The following is a 21,473-nucleotide window of genomic DNA, read 5'->3' as shown; positions in this document are numbered from 1 at the left end:
AGGTTCTCATTAGGTAGCCACATGACTGTGGATTATTCTCTGCCTGAGGGTTTAGATTTAGTCATCTGCTTTTGGCTCATGTCAAGACACCAACGATGATCAGATGATCTAAAAAAATGTATGCTAAAATAAAATAAATGGCTGCTATAAATTAAGCATTTGGTTGAAGAGACAAGCTCCTAATTTCAATTAAGTTCATAATGATGAAGCTGTGAGAGTGGGTGTCATTCTTTCATGACGGTAATTACATTTCAAAAGATGTAATTGAAAATAAAATAATAAAATCTAACTTTTAATTCACTTTGGATTGATTTTTGTGGGAACAAATTCTCAAGGTTTCGCTCTATTAGCTCATTCTGTGACGACAGCTTGCACAGATCTTACTATTCATTACAGGGATTATGAGCCCAAACATATCATGCTCTCTGTGGTTCTCAGGCTCTGCCAGAGAACCACCTACAGAAAATGCTCTGATATTCTCCGAGACAGAAAGAGAGTGAGAGAGGAGCTGTTAGTAAGAGAAGAAAATGTGATGGAGGAGATGCAATGCTTAAATCTTACAGCAACAAAAGGTTACCAACAGCTCATCAAGAGTGCATGCAGGTAAACAGAGACAGACACATTAAAAGGGTCAACTGCCTATAAAAAAATAATAAAAAAAATAAAAAACAGAATTCAACGTGATAACTCTCGATTAGATAAGAACACAGTCAGCCTGCTTACTCACATGGAGAGTTTTGTGGCAGGTTACAAGGACTGATTATAAAAGAGACTTGGTCTGGTTTGATCAAGTGTTTATCTGCTTTTTCTCACAGTCAAGAATTGTTCATGTGGAGCCATCTGTTGTCAAATTAGTCACACTGCAAGCATTTTAGTCTCTTGAGGGAAGCTTGAAAATGAATGGGCAAAATAATCTAAATCATTGTTGTATTATTATTCATATCCTGATCTTTATTTTGGATTGAAATAACTGAACCTTTATGGTCTAACCTGTGTCATTTTTATTAGAAATGACTCATGATTTGTTTCCTTAATGTGTCTGATTTATACAGAAATATACAAAGTAATACACTGTTGAGTGTAAATGCACAAACACACACTAATGTCAGAATGAAGTGCAATGACTGGATTTCAAACCTAATCATGTCATGTGAACAGCACCACAAGCTTTCCCAGAGAAGAGATCTCCTCCATCAGGGTGATTTTCTCATCTTTAAACCCTGGAAATCATCGACTCTCGGTTCCCACCCAGTCGAGTTGACCTGCTTGACCTTTGTGCCCCTGTATGTTTCTTTGGTTCTCTTATATTGACAAGGGCACGGACAGCCTGTGAGAACAACATTACTGTGATTAATAAATCATGAGTTTGTAGTCATGCGTAGAGTATTACGTTACGTTTGCTCACATTAAAGAAAACTGAGAGATGAAATAAAAAGTCTCTGCTAATTAAAATAGCCTCTGGAGAGAGACAAATGGAGAGGAGCAGTACAGAAAGAGTGAAAACAAAGAGAAATTCAAAAGGCAGATTAAAAGTAACAGAGGTGAGACTCATTGGCAGAAAGTGACTAAGATTCAGGAGAAACATGAAAGATGAAGTGCAGTGTTAAATCATTAATACATCTGTCCAGGTTGAAAGATGAGTCCTCTGAGGACCTTATGAGCTCAGTTCACACAAAATACTGACACATTTTACATCTCATTAATATTACTGATGGTTTTTCAATAACACAGCATTGAACTAAAATATCTTCATTAACTGTGAATGATGAAAACAGATTTTATTGTTAGAATACTTGTTGCTTCTTTGTTTGGTTTGAGATCCATTGTTTTTTGTTTTTTTTACATTTGGCTTAAAGAAATGCAGGAATTTGTCTGAACAAGATCATAGAAAGAAAAAAAAATACAGTTTTTTAAAATAAAACAACACAGTAGAAGAGCTATTTGTGTGGTACAGTATATGCAGCCATAGAGCTCTCAGTAGAGTGTCACTGAACACACAGACACACCTCCACTAGAGGGCAATAAGCACCAGCATTATAATTACCTGGGTGTGCAGGATGCATTCAGTTTGGTGGAAGGAAAAAAAACGTGATTTTTTTTTTCATTAACAACACTACAAATCTCAACATCCTCACAACCCATTGTAATTAAAACTACAGTGTGGTTACTCAGCATTGCCTCCTACAATCACTGCATAACTGATTTCTGTATTTACAATTTAATTAATTTCATATTTTACAGAAATAATTTAAAGACTATCTGTACTGAGGTGATTATTATTAGTGATTATACAAATAAATTAACACAAAACACAGCAAAAGTTGATCAGGTGAGGAGTTGCAAAGTTGTTCTTTTGCAAAGTCCTGAGTGTCAAATATAAGCATGGGCATAAAAAAAAAGAGGCAAAAGTCAGTGTAAAAGTTTCAGAAAGAAGAGTAATAAATGGAATGCACTTAGCAAATGGAAATAATTGTGCTGTTGGAAGTACAGGAAATAAAATATTAACATAAATCTGCTTGTACTGTGTCCATCACTGACTTATTGATACATTGTTCACCTGACCCTTGACAGTAATTTAGATACAGTAAGGGTGTTAAACATGATTAGCTTGTGGGTAACACACAATATCTAATAATACCTAATAAACCAAATGAATTGTAGGTTGCCCTTTGGTAAAGACCTGACCAGGCACAACAGATGAAAATTAGTGCTCATTTACAGTTATTTTTTTGTTGATAAATCAATATCGTTCCTGTCAAATAACCGAGCAAATGAGAAGGCATAAATAAAAGTATAAGAGTCCAGTACCCGTGACAATACTGGATAGAGAAATAGGTCATGTGGATTGATTCAATGATTTTCATCACAGACTGTAAAGCAGATTTTTCCCCTAAATATGTGCTTTGTTTGTGTATTAAGACTTTGCTAAAGTGCAGTTTTCTTTGGACAGAACTGAGGTCTGTTTTGGTGAGTCAAACCAAAGCAGCGAGAGGTGTGTGCAACTCAGAAGAGCCGCGTCACTGTGGTAATCTGAAGAGAGGAGACCACAATGACAGCCACAAAAATGAGGGACTGACACAACACCAAAATGTAAAAATGGCCCACTGTGTCGATGTCATTTTGTTGAGTTGTGTGCAAAGTGCTGCTCTGCTGTGAGGGAAGAACCAACACTGTCTGCGAGAGGTAATGTATGTTAAATTTTCCTACAAACACCTGAGAACAATATTGTTTCAAACTGTATAAAAATGCTTTAAAAAAAATCTAAGTATATATACATAATTAATTGTTAGTCATCCTGAGGTAATCAAGCAGTGAAGAATTTTACAGACATAAAAAACATTTTAAAAACAATTAAAGACATTTTTTTGTAACATTCCCAAGCTGCACCCTGACTGTTCTGGTTTGTTAAAAGCCATTTGCAGTGCTGGAACATCCCTGTATCACAGCAAAGCGTGAAATAGACACGCCCGTCCACTGCAGCAAAACATGAGATAGCCATGGCTCAAAGCATGCAGTAGGTTTCATTTTTGTCCACAACAGGAAAATGTGTAACATTTCCGCCTGGACAGCGCTAGCTGTAGCTATCTCACGTTTTGCTGTAGTGGACAGCTGTGTCTATTTCATGCTTTGCCGTGATGAGAGCTAGTAATTAGTGGAAAGGTCAAATAAATGGTACTGAGCACTAGGATTCCCAACCTCTCAATATAGGCTTGGAATCGAAAAGGTAGCAAGTAAGTCATTACAAATGCATTGTCATATTATGTTGAGATCACCGCTTTATATTGCAGCCTGCACTTAGCATGTTAATGTCTTTGCTTTATGATAAGGGTACAGTACAGTTTGATAACTACTTTGATATTCTGACCTCAGGCCTCACATTCCTGTGGGTTTCGTTGCAGTATGAGTGCTGGATTTGTATCTACAGTGAATGCTGCCCCGTGACTTTGTCCCTGCAACAGCTTGACGAAGCCTCCTCAGTTGCCAGACACTTATCAAGGCCCACTGAGCAGGCAGCGAGTGATGCCTGGGGCTGGAGTAGCAACCCATGGTGTGAAAGAAGTGCGTCTATGTGGGGAAGGAAAGAGGACAGAGGGCAGTCTGGGGAGGTGTATTTGGCTAACACCTGCAGCTGCTCTGGCTGTAGATTTGCTTCGTTGCAGACTCTCTGGCACAAGGCAGAGACACTGTGACATGTTTTCAACTTCTGCTGGCTCAACTGGCTCTTCTCCATCATCAGTTTCTCCCTCTCTGTCTTCTGTGACACACACATGCAGAACACACAATTTGATTCACACAACTGCAGCCAAGAAGTGGCTTAATGAAATATTTACTGATTTGAAAAAAAGGATTACCAGCTTGCTGATTTCACACTGTAGATTATATATGCAGTCTAGCTTTCTCTTTCGGCAACGCTGAGCTGCCAGGCGGTTTTTACTGCGCCGTCTTCTATCATGGACAAACTCCAGTTGTTCACGTGTAAAGGACTGTTGTTTCAGCAGCTGCTGGAAGTCATTTCGGCTCAGATCCACAATCCAGTCTACAGAGAATGGCAACTGCACCTAGGAAACCCAAACAGGAAATTAAAATTGTAAAAACAAATTACATGACAGCGAGTGGTTATCTACTTTACATCAATGACATCATATTCATGTATGTGTTATGTTAAGCTCTACAGAGGATAATACAGGACTGTGATTTTGCTACTTACAAACTAGTCTAGATCAATTCAAATATCGGTTTTGTTTGAACATATTAGTGAGATTACATGTACTCAGATAACCAGCAAGTATAGTACACATAGACCTGCTTTAGAGAAACAAGCTCTAAAAGTTGTTACTCAGCAGAAGAAACAAAACATCATATGACCTTTGTCAAAATGTATGTCTAAAAAAACTTAAGCTAATTTCAGGACATCATTTAAAGAATTAAGATTAATTCAATTCAATTCAAAAATATTTGATTGAAAAAGTTGTGTGGAACTTGCTGTAAATGGACAAAGGGAAGTAAAGTTGAGTAAAGTTGAGTCAAGTCACGCTGGATTTGGAGCCCAGGTAGTTTTATCTTTACCAAGCTGTTAATTGTTAACTTCACAAACTTGCTGCTGGCAATGTGTGACAGGAAATGTACACTTGCCAGTTTTTGGAGCAGTATAAACCTTGTAGTGCTTTACCTGGGGTAAAGTAAATAAAAGAAATGTTCTCCCTCTGCAATGACCCTAGCTTTTTGTGCACGTGCACTCCTCTGTTGGTACTTTGAGTCAAATCCACGGTGAGCCAGGACACTAGCATGAGAGATTCCTCAGAGGTGTTGTTTGACATATAGTCCTTTAGCTCAACAAGCTGAGCTGCGTGCGAGTGTGCGTGCGTGCGAGCGAGCGAGCAAACAAACAAACAAACAAACACACACACACACACACACCATCTCTACTGGTTGAATAATTAACTTGGCACTACAGCAAATCTACTTTCTGTTACATGAATGCAAATGCTCATTTGCATTGATAAAGTGTACCGAAAGCTCTTATCTAAAACAAACATAGTGAAGTAACCTCCAGCCAGTGTGATGATGACTCAGACTAATTTCAGAACAACATGAAACAGAGCAAAGCTGCAGAGTATTGATTCATGCTCACCTGCCTGGCTCTCTCTCTTGCGTAGGACTCACTGTCTCCTTCTGTTTCCGTCTCTGAGTCTCCATCCTCCCCCGAGTTTAGGGACGATACACCTGACTGAGATGCCTCCTCACACTCAGACAGCCCCGCGCCCTTCCATGAACATTTGCTTTGGTCCTGATCCTGGAAAAAGGGACAGCTGGTGGTTGTGGAGCTGTGACGCTTCAGCCACTCTAAAGACGTGCTCTGCACCCATCCGCTCCCTGTATCAGCAGAACCTCCTGCCTCAGGGTCCTGGAAGTTCAGCTGAGAGGAGCCTGTGTCTGTCCCCAGCTGCTTGGCCAGGTATTCTGCCACTTCCTTCTCTATTGTGCTTCTTTTTCTTGTATTATTTACCAGTATTTCCACTCTTTCCATGATGCCTGTCTCTCCTCCTTTTTCTCTTTCTTGCCAGGTATCATCTGCCTTTGTCTCCTCTGCCTTTACCTGTTCTTCAGCCTTTAGATGAATGGAGACTGACTCTAGTACACCAGTGTCCCTTGCTTTCTTGTCTTCTTCAATTTCCATGACAACCCTGTCCTGCCCCAGTGACCTAGTGATGGCAGGGCCCTCGTTTGAGGCCCTCAGAGGGCAGTGGTGCGATATTAACCCTGGTGACCTCTCAACCAGCACTGTGGTTGGCTCTGAGGAGACTACTTTCACATTGGATATGTCTGAAGAGCTGATTCCAGTGGTATGCTCCATCTTTTCCTCCATCGTCATCATGCCATTCTCTCTATCCGTTGTGTCTATCTTCACCCTACCCCCTTCCCCTCTGCCCACACAATTCTTCATATTCAAGTCATGTTCAGTTTTCCATGGTTTGCTCTGGCTGCAGGCATTTAGGGTTAAATTTCCAGGGAACTCAACCTCAGTTTCAATCTTACTGTTTGCACTGCTGGAGCACGGCAAGCAGGGGAGGACACAGTTATCCCTGATCACTGGACCAGTCAGACTTTTTTCTGTGACACAAGATTCCTTCCCGCAAGCTATCTGGAACTTGCGATACTTTGGACACTGCATAAATTGGTCTTTTGTCCAATCAGCGACAGGTGCAAGAGTGTCTGTGCTGTTCTGACTTCCCATTTTGTAGTTCACTGATTTGTGACAGTCCCAAACCACTTCCTGCTGAGACGATGAGTCAGCAACCGGTTGTACTTCTTTTTCATCCAACAACACATCGTCAGAGTCTGTGCCACAGTTGTCCGTTGATGATCGCCTCTTGCATTTCTTCTTACAACAGGTCTTTCTCAGAAAAGGGGCAGAGCCCTCGGTGTTGGAGTAGAATTTAGGCAGGAGGAAATCAAAACACGCCTCGTCTATGTCTTTGAAACCCAGAATGGAAGCGGCGTTTTGTATTTCTAAGACATTGTCTTTTCCAAAGAACAGTTTGGATGTGTAGGCAAACTTCAGCAAGGGTTCAAAGCCAGCAACTGTCACCTTTAAAAGAGGAGACATGACATACATGAGCACCTATATATTCAAATATGTTCTTATAAATAGCAGCAATAATGGGACTGATCTCCATTAATTTCACATTTTCCGTCAGATAATGAAGCATATACCACTTTAGGCCCAGAGGTGAAAATAGACCTGCTGTACTCTGACCACAGCTGTTTTGGAAAATAAAGCTGAGGATTGTACTGGCTTAGCAACCAAAACATGTGACCATGACAGGTTTGTTTCTGTGGTTTTGAAGTTTCTAAATTTACAAACAAAAAGGAGGAAATAAACAAATATAGAAGTCTTAATTGAAAAAAAGAAAGGAAAAAACTCATGATCGTGATCTATGGAAAGACTTTTATGAAAGGAAACATAGTATTTTATATAAATGAAAATAATAAACAGGCAGTTTTTTTTAATTTGTTTTATCCACGTTTAAGATCTATTTTATTTGATGATCTCTTCTATTTGGATGTTACTGTCAACAGGTGCTCGTTATTCTTATAGGGTGTTTTTAAGGATGTTGGCTCATATATGAAGTCAGTAGCATAAAGAATTCCCCATCTATGCACCATCAAAACTTGTTGAGGAAATAAGACTTTTAGTCACTTTTCTCACTTCACTTTTCAAATGGATTTGTGGTTGTGGGGCAGCAGACCTTGTGTGCAACTAATTTCTAATTGTATGGCATCATTAGGTGACATCTCACCTCTTGTGGCAGAGTGACAACCGCTCCATGCTGCGTAAGGGAAGACATCCTTTGTGTGAAGTACTCACTACAGGAAGCAAGTACTGAGCAGTGGGCTCTGAAACTCTGACCCTCCACCACCACTGTCACATCACACAACGTGTCCCTGCGACGCTGCTCGTCCAGGCAGTGCAGCACATGGGAGGAATGCAGTGTAGACTCGAATGTAAACACAGACGACCAGGGGGCAGACATGGCCATCAGGGACATCTGTATCTACAGAAAACACACACACACACACACACACACACACACACACACACACACACACACACACACACACACACACACACACACACACACACACACACACACACACACACACACACACACACACACATACTCTCTCTTCAAGTTGACCAGTCCCTCTATCACTCTAAATTACATACTTAAAAATAACAATAAAAAAAAAACATGCCTACCTTACAAACCTGGCTTTTTATATCCAAGTTTCTTAGGGTGTTAAAGAAAGTCCCAGCTGCCGAGCACTCATGGTTATTTCTAAATGGAATGCTGTCCAACTAGGCTACGCTTCCCAGAAAGCCTTATCTCAACTCAGCTACAAACTAAAAACTGAGCTTGACTCAGTCATATGGCCTGTGTGTGAGTATGTGAGAGGGAGGGAGGCATAGAGGGAGAATGTGTGTGTGGGAGTGTGTGTATGTGTCTGTGTGTTGCAACCACTCTGGGTGTAACAGAGCAGCGCTGACTCATGCACTCCTGCTGATAAAGGATGAGCAAGCAGTTTTATTGGTTTTATCCATACCAATCCTATCCTTGGATCTGTCTGGTAAACTAACAGGCTTTTCCCAGAAAATCCCTTTATAGATTTGCCCTGAACACAATTTACAGATTAAGGTAAAGGCTGGGGATATAAAGCCAGTGTTTAAACAGGATATTGTCTATTGTCTGTGTCTTTTCATTTAAAGTTGCCAGGACATATTCCACTAATTGCAGGCACAGTGAATTTAGAGAACAAGTTGTATAAAAGCAAAGTGTATAAACAAGTGTCACTACCTTGATGCAAGAATGAGGATGTGATTAAGGGTTCATCTTTTCCAGTATGACCTTGTTTTTTTTTCATGTGTTGTTGTTTTTACAGGTAGCAAATCTGTCTGTGCAATGCTGGTCTTTGTGGTGTGTCAGAGGGAGAGAGGGAGAGAGAGAGAGAGAGAGAGAGAGAGAGAGAGAGAGAGAGAGAGAGAGAGAGAGAGAGAGAAAGGGAGAAATGCCTTGCTGTCAGAGGAATAAAAAGTTAACACAGCTAATCAACTGCATATCTGTCCCCACACAAATTTTGCATTTTAGATGTTTTGTGGCATTAAAGATGTCAGCAACCTTTATTGGAAAAGTAAACATTCATCTAACATCTGTGATAGCAGGGATTACAGGCACATTATTACTGTCATAAATAGAGTGTAATCATTAACTTGGCATGTGAGGTTGCTATAAAGAAAAAGCAAAGCTTCAAAAATATCAACAAAGAAGTAGCTACAGCAGAGCGGAACAATCATCACTACAAAGAACTGTTGCCAATGTCACATGATTTGGAAGAGGAAGAAAAAAGCCTGTCAGAGTCGAACTGGCCAATCAGGTGACTGTTTCATAATTCCAGAATGAACTAATCTCATCATGAAAAAAAAAAAAACCCACACACACACAATCTAGTTCCTTTTTCTTTGTCAGCCCAGCTCTGTGGACATAACATATCAAACACAACAGGACTTTTTGTCTTGGAGAAATGAAACTAAGGAACTGATGCTGATGTTGAAATAAAACGCATTTTATTATTAGATGAGGACAAAAAGCAACATTTCACCTTGTTGTATACTTCTCCTTCTATAGGTACACAATTCACTACATCAAAATAAATTTACAACTCTTATGGTGTTGTGTTGCAACAGATATTATGAAATGGATAATCACCCTTTTTCTTTTGCTGTTCCTCATAAACGGGTTATAATATCCAGATCCCTGACACTGTGTTAAACACTCGTCTGTCTGCTGGGGGTGGGAGAGAGGGAGAGGAGGTTAAGCCCTCCTTAACATACAACATTTGGACCATAGCGTACCATCTTCGGGTCCCTCCACAGACCTCAGGTAAAAGAGTCTCCACAGGATCTGAGACACGTATCAGAACATGTGGTCACCTTCACGGCAGCTGACACTGCATGAACACACCCTGTTAGATATTGCAATCACCAAGAAGGTTCAGCAAAACCACATATAAGCAAAACCCAGAAAAGTGGCATTGTGTCATAGCTCAGTAGAATCACTAAAACAACTTCATGGTGATGATAACTGTACGTCTGCAGTTCAAGCAAATGACTCAGACATGAATAAATACAGCGCTTTTCTGTGTAATTAGCTGATTCACAGACTGTGGTCGCGTAGAATGAGCCGTAGCCGAGCCTTTCTTTCTGTTTCTTTGCCCGGTGTCAGCTGGAAATCTGGTGGTCTCAGGTTCTGTGGAGGTCAGAGGTCACGAGGAGTCTTGCCTCGTTCGACTGGTCAGGCAGAGCCTCTCCAGCTGCTGAGCACGCTCGTTGTGGACAGTCACCAAGGTGCGGTTCTCCTCTGTTAGACGCCGAAACTCCTCTTCAAGACGTGCGATCTCCATGGCAACCTTCTCATCCTCCACCAGCTCGGCCAGCAACTTGCGCCTGAATGAATGAGTGAGATTAAGATTTTAACAGGCAGTTACTTGTTTATTTTCTACCTTTTCCCACTTAATTGTTTTCAGCTGTTCTCAAAGGCTGGAGACTGTCCCAGCACACACTTCAAGATTTGCAGACGTTCACTCATATTCATTTGGAGTTTCCAGCTATTTTGTTTCTAGAATCTGGGAGGAAACCAAAATAACTATGGAAACAATGCAAAGTCACAGGATAAAATATTTTGTGGAGCCAAATGCAGTATAGTCATGACACTCAGCACAAATTGTGTATACGGAAAGACAGTCTGTTGATGTTTGGTACAAGTCTAGATTAAAAACATATTGACAGCAACAGCTGCAGTTGGATTTAAACCGTATGTGCAGCAGAAATTCACTTTCGCAGATGTTTGTGTGCCCGTTACACTCAAAGTACCATTAGCTATAGAGAACGGCAGGTTTGATGATCTGCCTGTGTGTGGTTAAGATTAAGTATGTTTTATTGCTCCTGAGATGATCGTTTAAAATGACCCTCTTTTCGGATGAGTTCCTCTGGAGAGATTAAAAATAGAAACTTGAATTGTGTTTTAGAAAGTGAATGTTTTTGTGTCAGATTTGATTATGTTTGAGTAAATAAGACAATGTTAATTTTTTGCAATGTAATGAAGTAAGACATTATGTCGCAAAAAAAATGTCCATGTGGGCTGGAAAATATGTGCACGGCACCATAAATAACAGAGTAAACAAAATACATTTTTTTGCCTATCCCGGCTAGTTTTCCCAATAAAGCTAACTTACTCTCCAGTGCTGGTGACCTGACTTCCTCTGCCAAATAATGATCAGCTTTTGGACTTTGAAAGACATAGTAAGTATACACTTACATACTGTAAAGGTACATGAATGTGTAACCTTACAGGTTTACAGTGAATGATTAGTGATGACAATGCTTTACCTTTGTGCTGAAAGTTTGTTCTGCTTTTAGAAGGAAGCTCAAACACACATATGTGCATGCATGTTTGTGTGACTAAGAACCTGAAAAAAAGGGGAAGGGAACTGTTTCTATAGTTCATGTCCAGAAACCAGACAACCCAGACTAAATCTCATGAATTACACAGAACTATTATTGCTACTACTATTATTTGTATAGTACTGTTTAAAGTATTGTCACAATGCTGCTATGTCTTGTGTAATCCCTTTAAAAAAAAAAAAAAATTCCCTTTGTGGGATTAATAAAGTATCTATCTATCTATCTATCTATCTATCTATCTATCTATCTATCTATCTATCTATCTATCTATCTATCTATCTATCTATCTATCTATCTATCTATCTATCTATCTATCTATCTATCTATCTGTCTGTCTGTCTGTCTGTCTGTCTATCTATCTATCTATCTATCTATCTATCTATCTATCTATCTATCTATCTATCTATCTATCTATCTATCTATCTATCTATCTATCTATCTATCTATCTTTGTGTGAGGATGATGTTTATTAGTCTGGGAAGGATTTATCAAAACTCATATATTGTTGTTGGAATAAGGTTAGTGGATGCAAGGTTAGTGGCACCACAGGATGCTGAACTTAATTCCCATGTAAAAACTGAACAGTTACTTGTTTGATCCTGACCTGAAGCCGCAGTAGATTTTGGAAATTCCCTCTTCAGTGTGCTAAAGTGTTATTCCTGTTGTCATCCTTGCAACACTTCACTGTATGTCTGAAACTCTCCTGTCATTCTGTGTGCAATCTTCCCCATGTGGGAAGTAACGACACTTTCACTGTATGATGCAAGTCTGTTAATGTTGTTCAACAACAGCAGAAGATATGGAAATATTTTCTATTCCTTTAAAACATGTTTGATATTATAATTAATGAAAAGAATCCGAATCAGTAAAATATTATATAGGATTTTTATATAAAAGCATATCTTATGGTATGGTTTTGTCTCAGTTCACTATAAATGTGTGTCTGAGTTTGCATGTGTATGTGTCAGTGGAACTTGGCATGTCTGTCAGTGTGAAGAACCAGGAGTTTCTGCCAGCCTGACTCATCATGTTCTTATCTAGATTCAAGGCTACACTCATGCCATCAGAGTCTGCCTGCTGTTCTCTATTTAGAAACTGTGAAGAGGCATAGGTTGTCAGTGTGTGTCGTTGTGTGTGTGTGTGTGTGTGTGTGTGTAGGTGTGTGTAGGTGTGGTGGTGGTGGAGTAACAGCAATGGCCTTGAAAATCCCTCCGCTAAGACTACCCGCAGCTGCTGAGGACACAGGGGACAGTGTGTGTGTGTGTGTGTGTGTGTGTGTGTGTGTGTGTGTGTGTGTGTGTGTGTGTGTGTGTGTGTGTGTGTGTGTGTGTGTGTGTGTGTGTGTGTGTGTGTGTGTGTGTGTGTGTGTGTGTGTGTGTGTGTGTGTGTGTATGTACAAAGCAAAGTGTATAAAATACAATTGTGCATTAAAGCTTAGAATAGGTCTCATTCAGTTAAACCTGACAAGGGTTGCAGTTGATAATCACCCATGCAAACATACATTTCCAAAATATCAACTCACTTTACTGTGTAGCTTTCTCATCCACACTCATCCCTATATAAATAGCACATCCTTGATGTTGTCTCTAATTTACAAGTAATTACTGTGACAAAAAATACAACTGCATTCAAAGTCATACATTACCAGCTGATCAAACATCATGTGAAAGGAAATGCTCTCAGTAGATCATGTGATAAATTCTGTGTGCAGCTGAACACACTAACATACGCCATCTGGTGGACGTTTTGATCCAAAACGCCTTGCAATCCTATAAGTGTTTGCAATTTATAAACCTTGGAAGTTTGAGCTCTACACATACACCTATAGGACAATAAATTATTAAAGTTATTATTATTAATTCTGACAGTTTTCCTTAAAATATGTAGACATTTAACACTGTATGTTGTCTGTTTACCCGTGCAGTAACACAGACATAAATTGAACATAAAAGCCTCTGACTTGGAGTCAGATGTGCTCCCATTGCACCACAAAGCCTTTTGCTTTTGTATTGTAACAAGGGTTTACATGGCTGGTATAAACAACATGGAAGTAATTTCTTTATGGTCTTACTTGCGGTCCTCAAGCACAGCGATCTCATGTTTGACCTGGTGGAACTCTCTGGCCGTTCTGCAGTGTTCCTTGTACACCTGAACGCTCTCTCTCAGTGACACACAGGGGGGCACTGGCTGCAAGAGGTCAAAAAGAAAAATGTAGGGGATGTGAGAAATATGCAGTATTCATTTGGGATCATTTTGAGCTACACTGTGGTATGTACAAAAATGGACTTGTTATTTTTGTTAAAAATATTATGATCAAAAATCCATTCAAAGTTTGTAATATGATAATTTGTGCTTCATATTGTGGAAGAAATCAATTAAAAAACATGGATGAAAGGGAATAAATAGAAACCCTTTCTTTCATACGGTGTACAACAGCACAATGTCAGTGGCCTCTGCTACTACTGCTCTCATTTGATACTCTAAAACAATATGCAATTTCTGTGACCCAGGCAGTGGCACTCAATGAAGGAAAATTCAATGACAATACTAATAGCAGAATGAGCGCACACAGTAAAAACAACGATTTACAGGGATGATGAACTAAAGCTAAGCTTCAACCTGTTTAAAGATTCAGCCACCACCCTGAACACAATGGATACACAGTCCTTCAACTCTGCTGTGCTGCTGACCCCTTACTTCCAGTACTGGGAACCGTTTTACTCTTTGAGCATAGTTTCTTCCTTATATTTTTATCTACAGGCTTGCTCCAAACAACATTTCATAGTGCTTGTACAGTGGCAGTAAAGGTTTGTTTAGTTTCAATTGTGTGTATTTTATTTATTAACAATGATGCCCAATTTACTCCAGAAGGACATTTTTCTTATTAAGGGTTTTTATTTTTGATGACTCTGTTTCTTTTCTGTTCTGATCTAGTTTCTACTTCAGTTTGTGATTCCCAGAATGATTTTTCTGAGAAGCGGTTTGGCATTCAGATGTGAGTTAGTAATGCAGAACACAGAGCACGCAATAATGATACTGAAACTAAGACTAAAAGAGGAAAATATTTGAACCAGTTTTAAAAAGGGAGAATTAATTTGGCATTCCCTTTTCATGACTTTCCTTTAGCATAAGAATAATATCACAAAACAGAGCCACACATGGAAAACTGTAATTAAGGTTTTCCTTTTAAAAAGGCATGTAATGCTTTGGTTTATCAGGGCTGAGAATTCAAAGTCATGGCCCTCTCTGCTGTCTGCCTCTCTTGTGCTACACTGCCAATGACAGAAGTTGCGTGCTCAATGTTGTAAGCAGTAGGCTACTATACCTGTAATCGCTGTTCAAGGTCCGGGAAAGTCTGAGAGAGGTCCTCCACATCTTTTACATCTATGGAGAAAGAAGATATTATTCAGTTACAACTAATTATTGCAAAAATATGAATAATATTAAGATCATTTTTAAAATGTTGAGCTAAAAACCATATCATAATTACTGTGTAATACATCTTGTCACAAAAAAATGTATTGGTTAATGAGTCCATAATTTTAACATACTATCTTGATGGTTTTGCATTTCTACAAAGTACATGTACTTTATTGCTGACCAGTTTTCAGAGCATAATGTATGTATTCTGCAGTGGAGGAAGAAGTACTCAAATCTCAAGTAAAAGTAGCATCAAACTATAACTGTAAAAACTGAAATTCCACATATAAGTATTTGAAACAAAATGTACTTAAAGTATTAAAATTTAAAGTATTTATGCCACAGAATGGCCCCGTTCTGAGTGTTATAAATTTCTAGAAAAACGTATAGAAAGTTTCTATACGTTCTACTAAACGACTGATCCTCCATCCAGGTTGTCTTGATTCTCATTCATTTAGGTATTATATCACAATTAGCCTGCAGAGACTCAAAATTTGCATGAGACAGATCATTTAGTGTAATTAAACCCCTGAAGGCAACAATTGCTTTTAAAGCAGGGAGTATTGCAGGAAGCTCTTACATTGTGAATTTACTAACAAAAAACAAAAAACAAAAAAAACAACATTTTGCAGTTATGAGCTCGGCCTTTGAAAAATCTAACCAGGAAGACAAACAAGCACCAATTTATTTGTTTACCTTCTACAGTTGGAGGTCCTGTTAGTTTCTTTCAGAAATTAAGTTTCTCTTCAGCATTAAAACATCAAAAAAGGGGTAGTGATTGCTTACCTACAACCTTACACTCTGTAACTGTCTGCGAGTTATAGGAAAACATTCTTGTCCCAAATGAAAACTAAATGAAGCTTCATTTGTTAAACCAACATAGTGCACAATGTCATTTCAGTTCAGTTCCTTGATGTACAACCAAGCTTCTCCTTCTACAGGCATTTGTTTTAATGCTTTTCACCGCCTCATAAAATGGCCAAAAATGAAACACCATAGGGGCCTCTTGTATGTCACCACAACATAGCAACACAGCGCTGGACTTACAAATGAGCCATGTCCTCTTACTGAACAGCGGTAATGAGCTGTCAGGTTGAAAGACATGCTGGATAAGCATACAGAGGGACATCTATGTAGCAGACAGACAAACACAGTGGCCAGATGTATAGAGATACAAAGAGGGATTCGGACAGACAGAAACAGACAGGTTGTCTGCACCCGACTCTGCCTCGATAGTAATGTCCCCCCGGAGTTGTGGTACACATGTGGAGAATCCTGGGATGATGCAACTTTCTAAAAGCAGGAGTATTAGTGGGCCAGCCTACAGCCATGGGGCCAATTATGATGTGGAATAAATACAGTTCTCATGCTCAGGATTGACACAGTGTGGGGTTATAACTACGCCAGGCATGAAGTCATAAAGGGCCTAGAGGATGATCCCCAGACAGAGCACAGTTCTCAGCTCCCCTGCTGAGAAACATGAGTTCAAAGAGACAACAACATGATTGTCTGGGGGGTATCCAATGTTTGAGTTTTGAGGGTTAGATTGTGTCTGAAACATTCTGGAGCTGTAACTAAGATATAAGCTGGGAATTGTTCAACTAAAACAAGTGCCATACAGGAAACTGTGATCCTTGAGGTTGAGGTTATTATAGAGTGAAGAAAGTACAAGCAAGGAACAAAAAGAACAGCAATAGGATTGACTAAGAAATTAAAAATAAATTCACTAAGTGGCATATTTCAATGTGCGAACTATAAGCAAAATGTCAGTGAGTGGAGTGAATCTCCACTCAGAGTCAGATTTGAGTGTGTCTCTCCTAAGAGTAAGACAAGGGGGGATCAGGGATGGGTGGAGTGGGTCTGGAAGTGTTAACTGCTTATAAATATAGGCCAGTGTTCTAAAAGCTGAACAGTGAATCAGGCAGCAGGACACTGTTAGTATTAGAGGGGAAACCTGACCCTGCCATTGCATAGTTGCAGCTGCTGTCCCGGTGCCTGGCCCCACTGCAGTAAAACATCCTGACAGACAGCACCTAGCACCATAGGTAGGGTAGATCTCTGTGTATGAGCATGTGTGTCAGTTAGAGAGCAAGGAAGATAATTGTGCATGTTTTGATTGAAGATTAAATAATAGCCTGTGTGGAGTTGCATACAGTACATATGCATATAACAAATGCACAGCTGTGCACACGCATGTGTGGTCTGCTTTTAATATGCTGTGGTCAAACAGAAATAGAGAGAGCACCTGTCTCAGTAACAGCGTTGAAGAATGAACACAGTTAAAGTGATAGGGTGCGAGGGCGCGGGGGCATTGCTCGGGGCAGATTGTCCCTGGTCTGTTTTGGTGGGAAGAATGTCGTGCACATGTCCCACACATACTGGAAATAAAGTCAGAGTATAGAACTGCTTTATCTGGTGTTAAATGATCAGTGGCGCAATGGATGTAACTAAAGTCAAAATAAGTCATTGCCATAATTTTTAATTACTGGAACACAAGGATGGTGGGTTATTTGTGTGAGAAAAGTGCACAGTTTGTGTGTGTGTGTGTGTGTGTGTGTGTGTGTGTGTGTGTGTGTGTGTGTGTGTGTGTGTGTGTGTGTGTGTGTGTGTGTGTGTGTGTGTGTGTGTGTGTGTGTGTGTGTGTGTGTTTACCTGATGTGGCATCGAGGCTGAAGGCGATTCTAACTTCAGATTTATCAGGAGACACTCTTCTGGTTGAGGTGATCATTTATCCCCTTCATAAGACCACAGGCACAAAATAGAGCGGTTAGCACAATGCAAAAGACCTCATGAAAGACAAGTGATGCAATGAAACGATTAATCAATCAAATGGAAATGAACAGCAATTTTAACAAACAACTAACAAATTAATAGATTATCATGAAAAAATACTGTTCCTAGCTCCTTAAATTTAACAAATCCCTGCCTTTTTCTGTTTCATATAACTTGAAATTGACCATGTCTTAACTTTTGAACTGTTACTTAGACATATGAGCAATGTGAAGATGCCATCATAGGTTCTGAGAAAATGTGAAGGGATTTTTTTTTCTCACAATTGCATGATGTTTGAAAGATATAACAGTGATCCAATCAGAAAATTAACCAGTTATAGTTTCAGGCTTATTTGATGTGAATGCATTTTCCAATTTGCCCAGATATGCTTTATATATGTATGTATGTGTGTGTGTGGGGAGGGGGGGGGTGTTTGTGTGTGTGTGTGTGTGTGTGTGTGTGTGTGTGTGTGTGTGTGTGTGTGTGTGTGTGTGTGTGTGTGTGTGTGTGTGTGTGTGTGTGTGTGTGTGTGTGTGTGTATAATTTTTTTACCAATGACAGAAAGTAAACATGCTCAGCAGGTGTGGTGTTCAGTAGGAAGGAAAGCCTGCAGACCCTTTGATAAAGCTTGATGATACCTCCTCTGGAGCTTTATGAATAAATACACACACACACACACTGCAACCACTTTCATCATGCATTTAGAGTTGCAGTGGGATTAAATAATTAGGGAGCTTTGACAGACTGGCTCTGAGGTCTGGATTTTGCATGCCCCCTCCCAGTGAAGGTTCAGGCTTTTTATATCAAGGCATTTGCCTGCTTTAACCCCGGTAAACTCTCTGTCTCACACAATATACCTCAATGACCTTCGACAGCAAATAGCCTAAGTACGTTTTTTTTAATTTTTTAAATGCGCTCTTTCAGATGGAAAAGGTCAGGTCAATTTAAATTGATCAAAACATGCCATGGATCAAAATATGTCAGTATTGGTAGTAGGCCTAATATAGTATAGCCGTGCACGTAGTGTAGGCATGTAAACCAAATTATGATGGAGAAAAGTATATTCGCTAACTATGGACTATTTAATGCATGCACTGGGTAGCTGAAAAGCACTCGTCCTGTGCAAACAGGTCATTCTTACCTAAAGCAGCGCGAATCAGACCCAGAAAATTCCGTATAGTAAAGTTTCAAAAGAGGCAGTACAGTGCGCGCCCTCAATATTGGTTGTTGTCGATTTGTCTTCGGACCAATGTTGAGGTCTCTTCAGAAGAAGTGCGGTCGTGTCTCAGCTGTTGCGCCTCTGCGCAAATCCAGCGAAGATGGCACAAATGTGTCTCCAATAGCTGACCTCCCCTTCTATCTTAAGACTCTAACTAAATTACTTTGATTTCAGTAAAGTAGACACTCGTTTTCCACCATGCAGTCAAGGTGTCCACTACAGTGGTGTCACTCTAAGGGACTCCAGCAGCTCAAAGTTTACGCGGGCATGTACATGTTACCCACGGACTGCCGCCACACGGCGAAGAGCAACACAGGACGCAGGCAGTGTAGGAATGCCGTTCGCTGTCCCCCTGTGGCGGCCCGAGCCCAATTAAATGTCTCAGATGACATGACTTTAGCCCGCAAAAATGCCCATAGCTCCAGTACTGTTTTGAGTGACGTGGTCAGACCGCTGGGAGGGTCTTTGGCTTTGCAATAGCTGTGCAATGAGACAGTTGTTCAGAATGAACATCTCATATGTTATAACAGCTCTTGTGGAAGAAAACAGAGCATCCCCGTGGGAATATGGGATGGTCAATTCCACTTAAATGCAAAAGCTATAGTTTTATCGGTGGTACATCCCTGACGATGTCAACAAGGATTTTTTTTTTTTTATTTTTTTTTTTACTGATGTGCTTTATAGGATGTGTAGGATCGGTGCATATATAGTGATATAGGGAATTAGTCAAAATAACTAACCCCAGCCCTCAGTTGTCCCTCACATTCATCTCGCACTTGTCCCCCAACTTTATAGAAGTGAAGGGCAACATTTTTAAAAAAGCTCCTTTACAACGATACGTGGTTGTATTTCCTTTTCTGTCACAGATACAGACTGCAACTCATGGCTTCATTCTCTCATAAATCATGATGACTTACTTCTCAAAGCTGTCCAGTGAAAACCATGAAAACCTAGAAAAATGCTGTCATTTTGAATTGCATATTCAAGGACTATGTTCTTTTTGATGAGTTGAGGAAGTTCTCCATCTCCCTAAAAGAGAAATAAACCATTTAAACCTCCATTGAATTATAGTTGAAAAATGCATCTTCACTACAAGATAAAATAGGGGGTCAGTTTTACTTATATACACATAAAATGTTGGAGCAAAGTAATGCTTTGGAGATGCAGGATTTTCACAAGAAAGCAACATTTTGCATTTTGTTCTAAACTGTCCAAAGTTGCAAATAATAATAATAAACAACTTCACATGCTTAATATTTAATGAGAAAACTGCATAACGAGGCATCACAAATCACAAGCTGCCTTCCATCTGTTTACAGGACATGACCATAATTCATAATAGGCCGAAACATCTTGATAGTTATAATATAATCAAACTATGTATAGGCCTATGATGATCGGTCTAAATTAAAAAAAATAATAGTAATACAAATATTTTGAATCAGAGCATGTGTTTGTCTAAAGAATTGCTGCACAGGGTTGTCTCTTTTCATGACATGAAGTGTTTTTATATACATGAGGCCACTTCATCTGTGCACCAGTAGATGACAGCATTTACCCTGAATTATTTATGGCCAGGACTTCAGATGGGAGAAGAGAAAGGCAGGCACAAAAAGAGAAACAGAGAGAGAAATAAATGATGCCCTGAACCTCAGAGAGACCTCCACCTCCTCGTTTGTCTTCATTGACAGGCTGTTGACACAGACTTGCCTTATCAGCTCCAGAGACTGTTCATTTCATTGTGATGGATGGGACACACTCAAATGTCTGCCTCTCTTTTATGCAGCAGTCATAGTTTTGATTTGCTTCTTCTATACTTGTATGTAAAATTGAAAGCCTCATTTAGTGATATATGAGCTAGACTTGCCAGGTTTGATGGTTTTATGTAGTTAAAAAAAAAAACATTATGCTCCCTTAATGCATTTTAAAAATGCAGCAGTTTGACTTTACTCTAAATGAACTCAACAAGGTCAATACACTGCCCATTTTGGGCATGTTTAAAATGTCAACAACAGGCTCCTTCAATTGTCTCTCTTCCTCTGTTTATCTGGATTTTTCTCTCAATCTCTTTCTCTGCATCTGTGCAAGAGGTGTGCATGCATAATCTCTGACCTTCTGACTGACGGCACAAACAGACAGATGCCACTTTCCCTTTATCTCTCCTCATCTCTCCTTCACCCTTTGAGCCACACCAAGGTTAAAATCATTGAGACAAGGAGTTTGTCTGGGTGAAACCACCAAGGACGTGAAGACAGGTGAAGATAGGAACATGACAATAACAAAACATCAGTCAGGTGAGGTCATCTTAGGTTGGTAAGAAGGGTCCTGCTCAGCTGAGTAGAATACCAAGGTCGAGATTGTAATCCATGGCCTCATTCATGATGGATTAAATAATGATAAAAAAAAAAAAAAAAAATACTGCCTTTGATTTTGATTAAGAAGTATGGGGTTAGGAGATTAGAGGCAAACCAAACACTATTACATTGGACTCAGCCCAATCCCAGAACTAATCTGAATACCAAAAAAGAGAAAACTCATTAC

The 21,473-nt window shown here is 39.7% G+C and overlaps 2 protein-coding genes across 3 annotated transcripts; both read right to left on the bottom strand.

The window, feature by feature from the left end:
• Positions 1-1,763: 1,763 nt before the first annotated feature.
• Positions 1,764-8,432, bottom strand: bach1b (BTB and CNC homology 1, basic leucine zipper transcription factor 1 b). 2 transcript variants are annotated; one of them, XM_069721065.1, is made up of 5 exons: positions 8,264-8,432; positions 7,803-8,057; positions 5,633-7,090; positions 4,353-4,559; positions 1,764-4,255 (listed from the first exon to the last, which is right to left on the bottom strand). In XM_069721065.1, the coding sequence occupies exons 2-5, from the start codon at positions 8,049-8,051 to the stop codon at positions 3,920-3,922; spliced, it is 2,250 nt and encodes a 749-aa protein (XP_069577166.1). In that variant the 5' UTR covers positions 8,052-8,057; positions 8,264-8,432; the 3' UTR covers positions 1,764-3,919. The 2 variants fall into 2 exon arrangements, with proteins under 2 accessions (XP_069577166.1, XP_069577175.1); XM_069721074.1 differs by having other exon boundaries at positions 7,803-8,051.
• A 1,177-nt stretch (positions 8,433-9,609) lies between these two features.
• map3k7cl (map3k7 C-terminal like) lies at positions 9,610-19,476 on the bottom strand. The gene is made up of 5 exons (XM_069722586.1): positions 18,855-19,476; positions 17,594-17,676; positions 14,847-14,905; positions 13,593-13,708; positions 9,610-10,504 (listed from the first exon to the last, which is right to left on the bottom strand). Exons 2-5 carry the CDS (start codon positions 17,667-17,669, stop codon positions 10,324-10,326), a joined length of 432 nt encoding a protein of 143 aa, XP_069578687.1. The 5' UTR covers positions 17,670-17,676; positions 18,855-19,476; the 3' UTR covers positions 9,610-10,323.
• Between the last annotated feature and the right edge of the window lie 1,997 nt (positions 19,477-21,473).

Source organism: Brachyistius frenatus, unplaced genomic scaffold (assembly GCF_029030835.1).
Source record: "Brachyistius frenatus isolate BFR_SWC_R1_liver_20210118 unplaced genomic scaffold, ASM2903083v1 Contig_5, whole genome shotgun sequence".
NCBI lineage: Eukaryota > Metazoa > Chordata > Actinopteri > Embiotocidae > Brachyistius > Brachyistius frenatus.
Note: the sequence above shows the minus strand (reverse complement) of the source record. Positions and strands in the feature narration are given on the sequence as shown.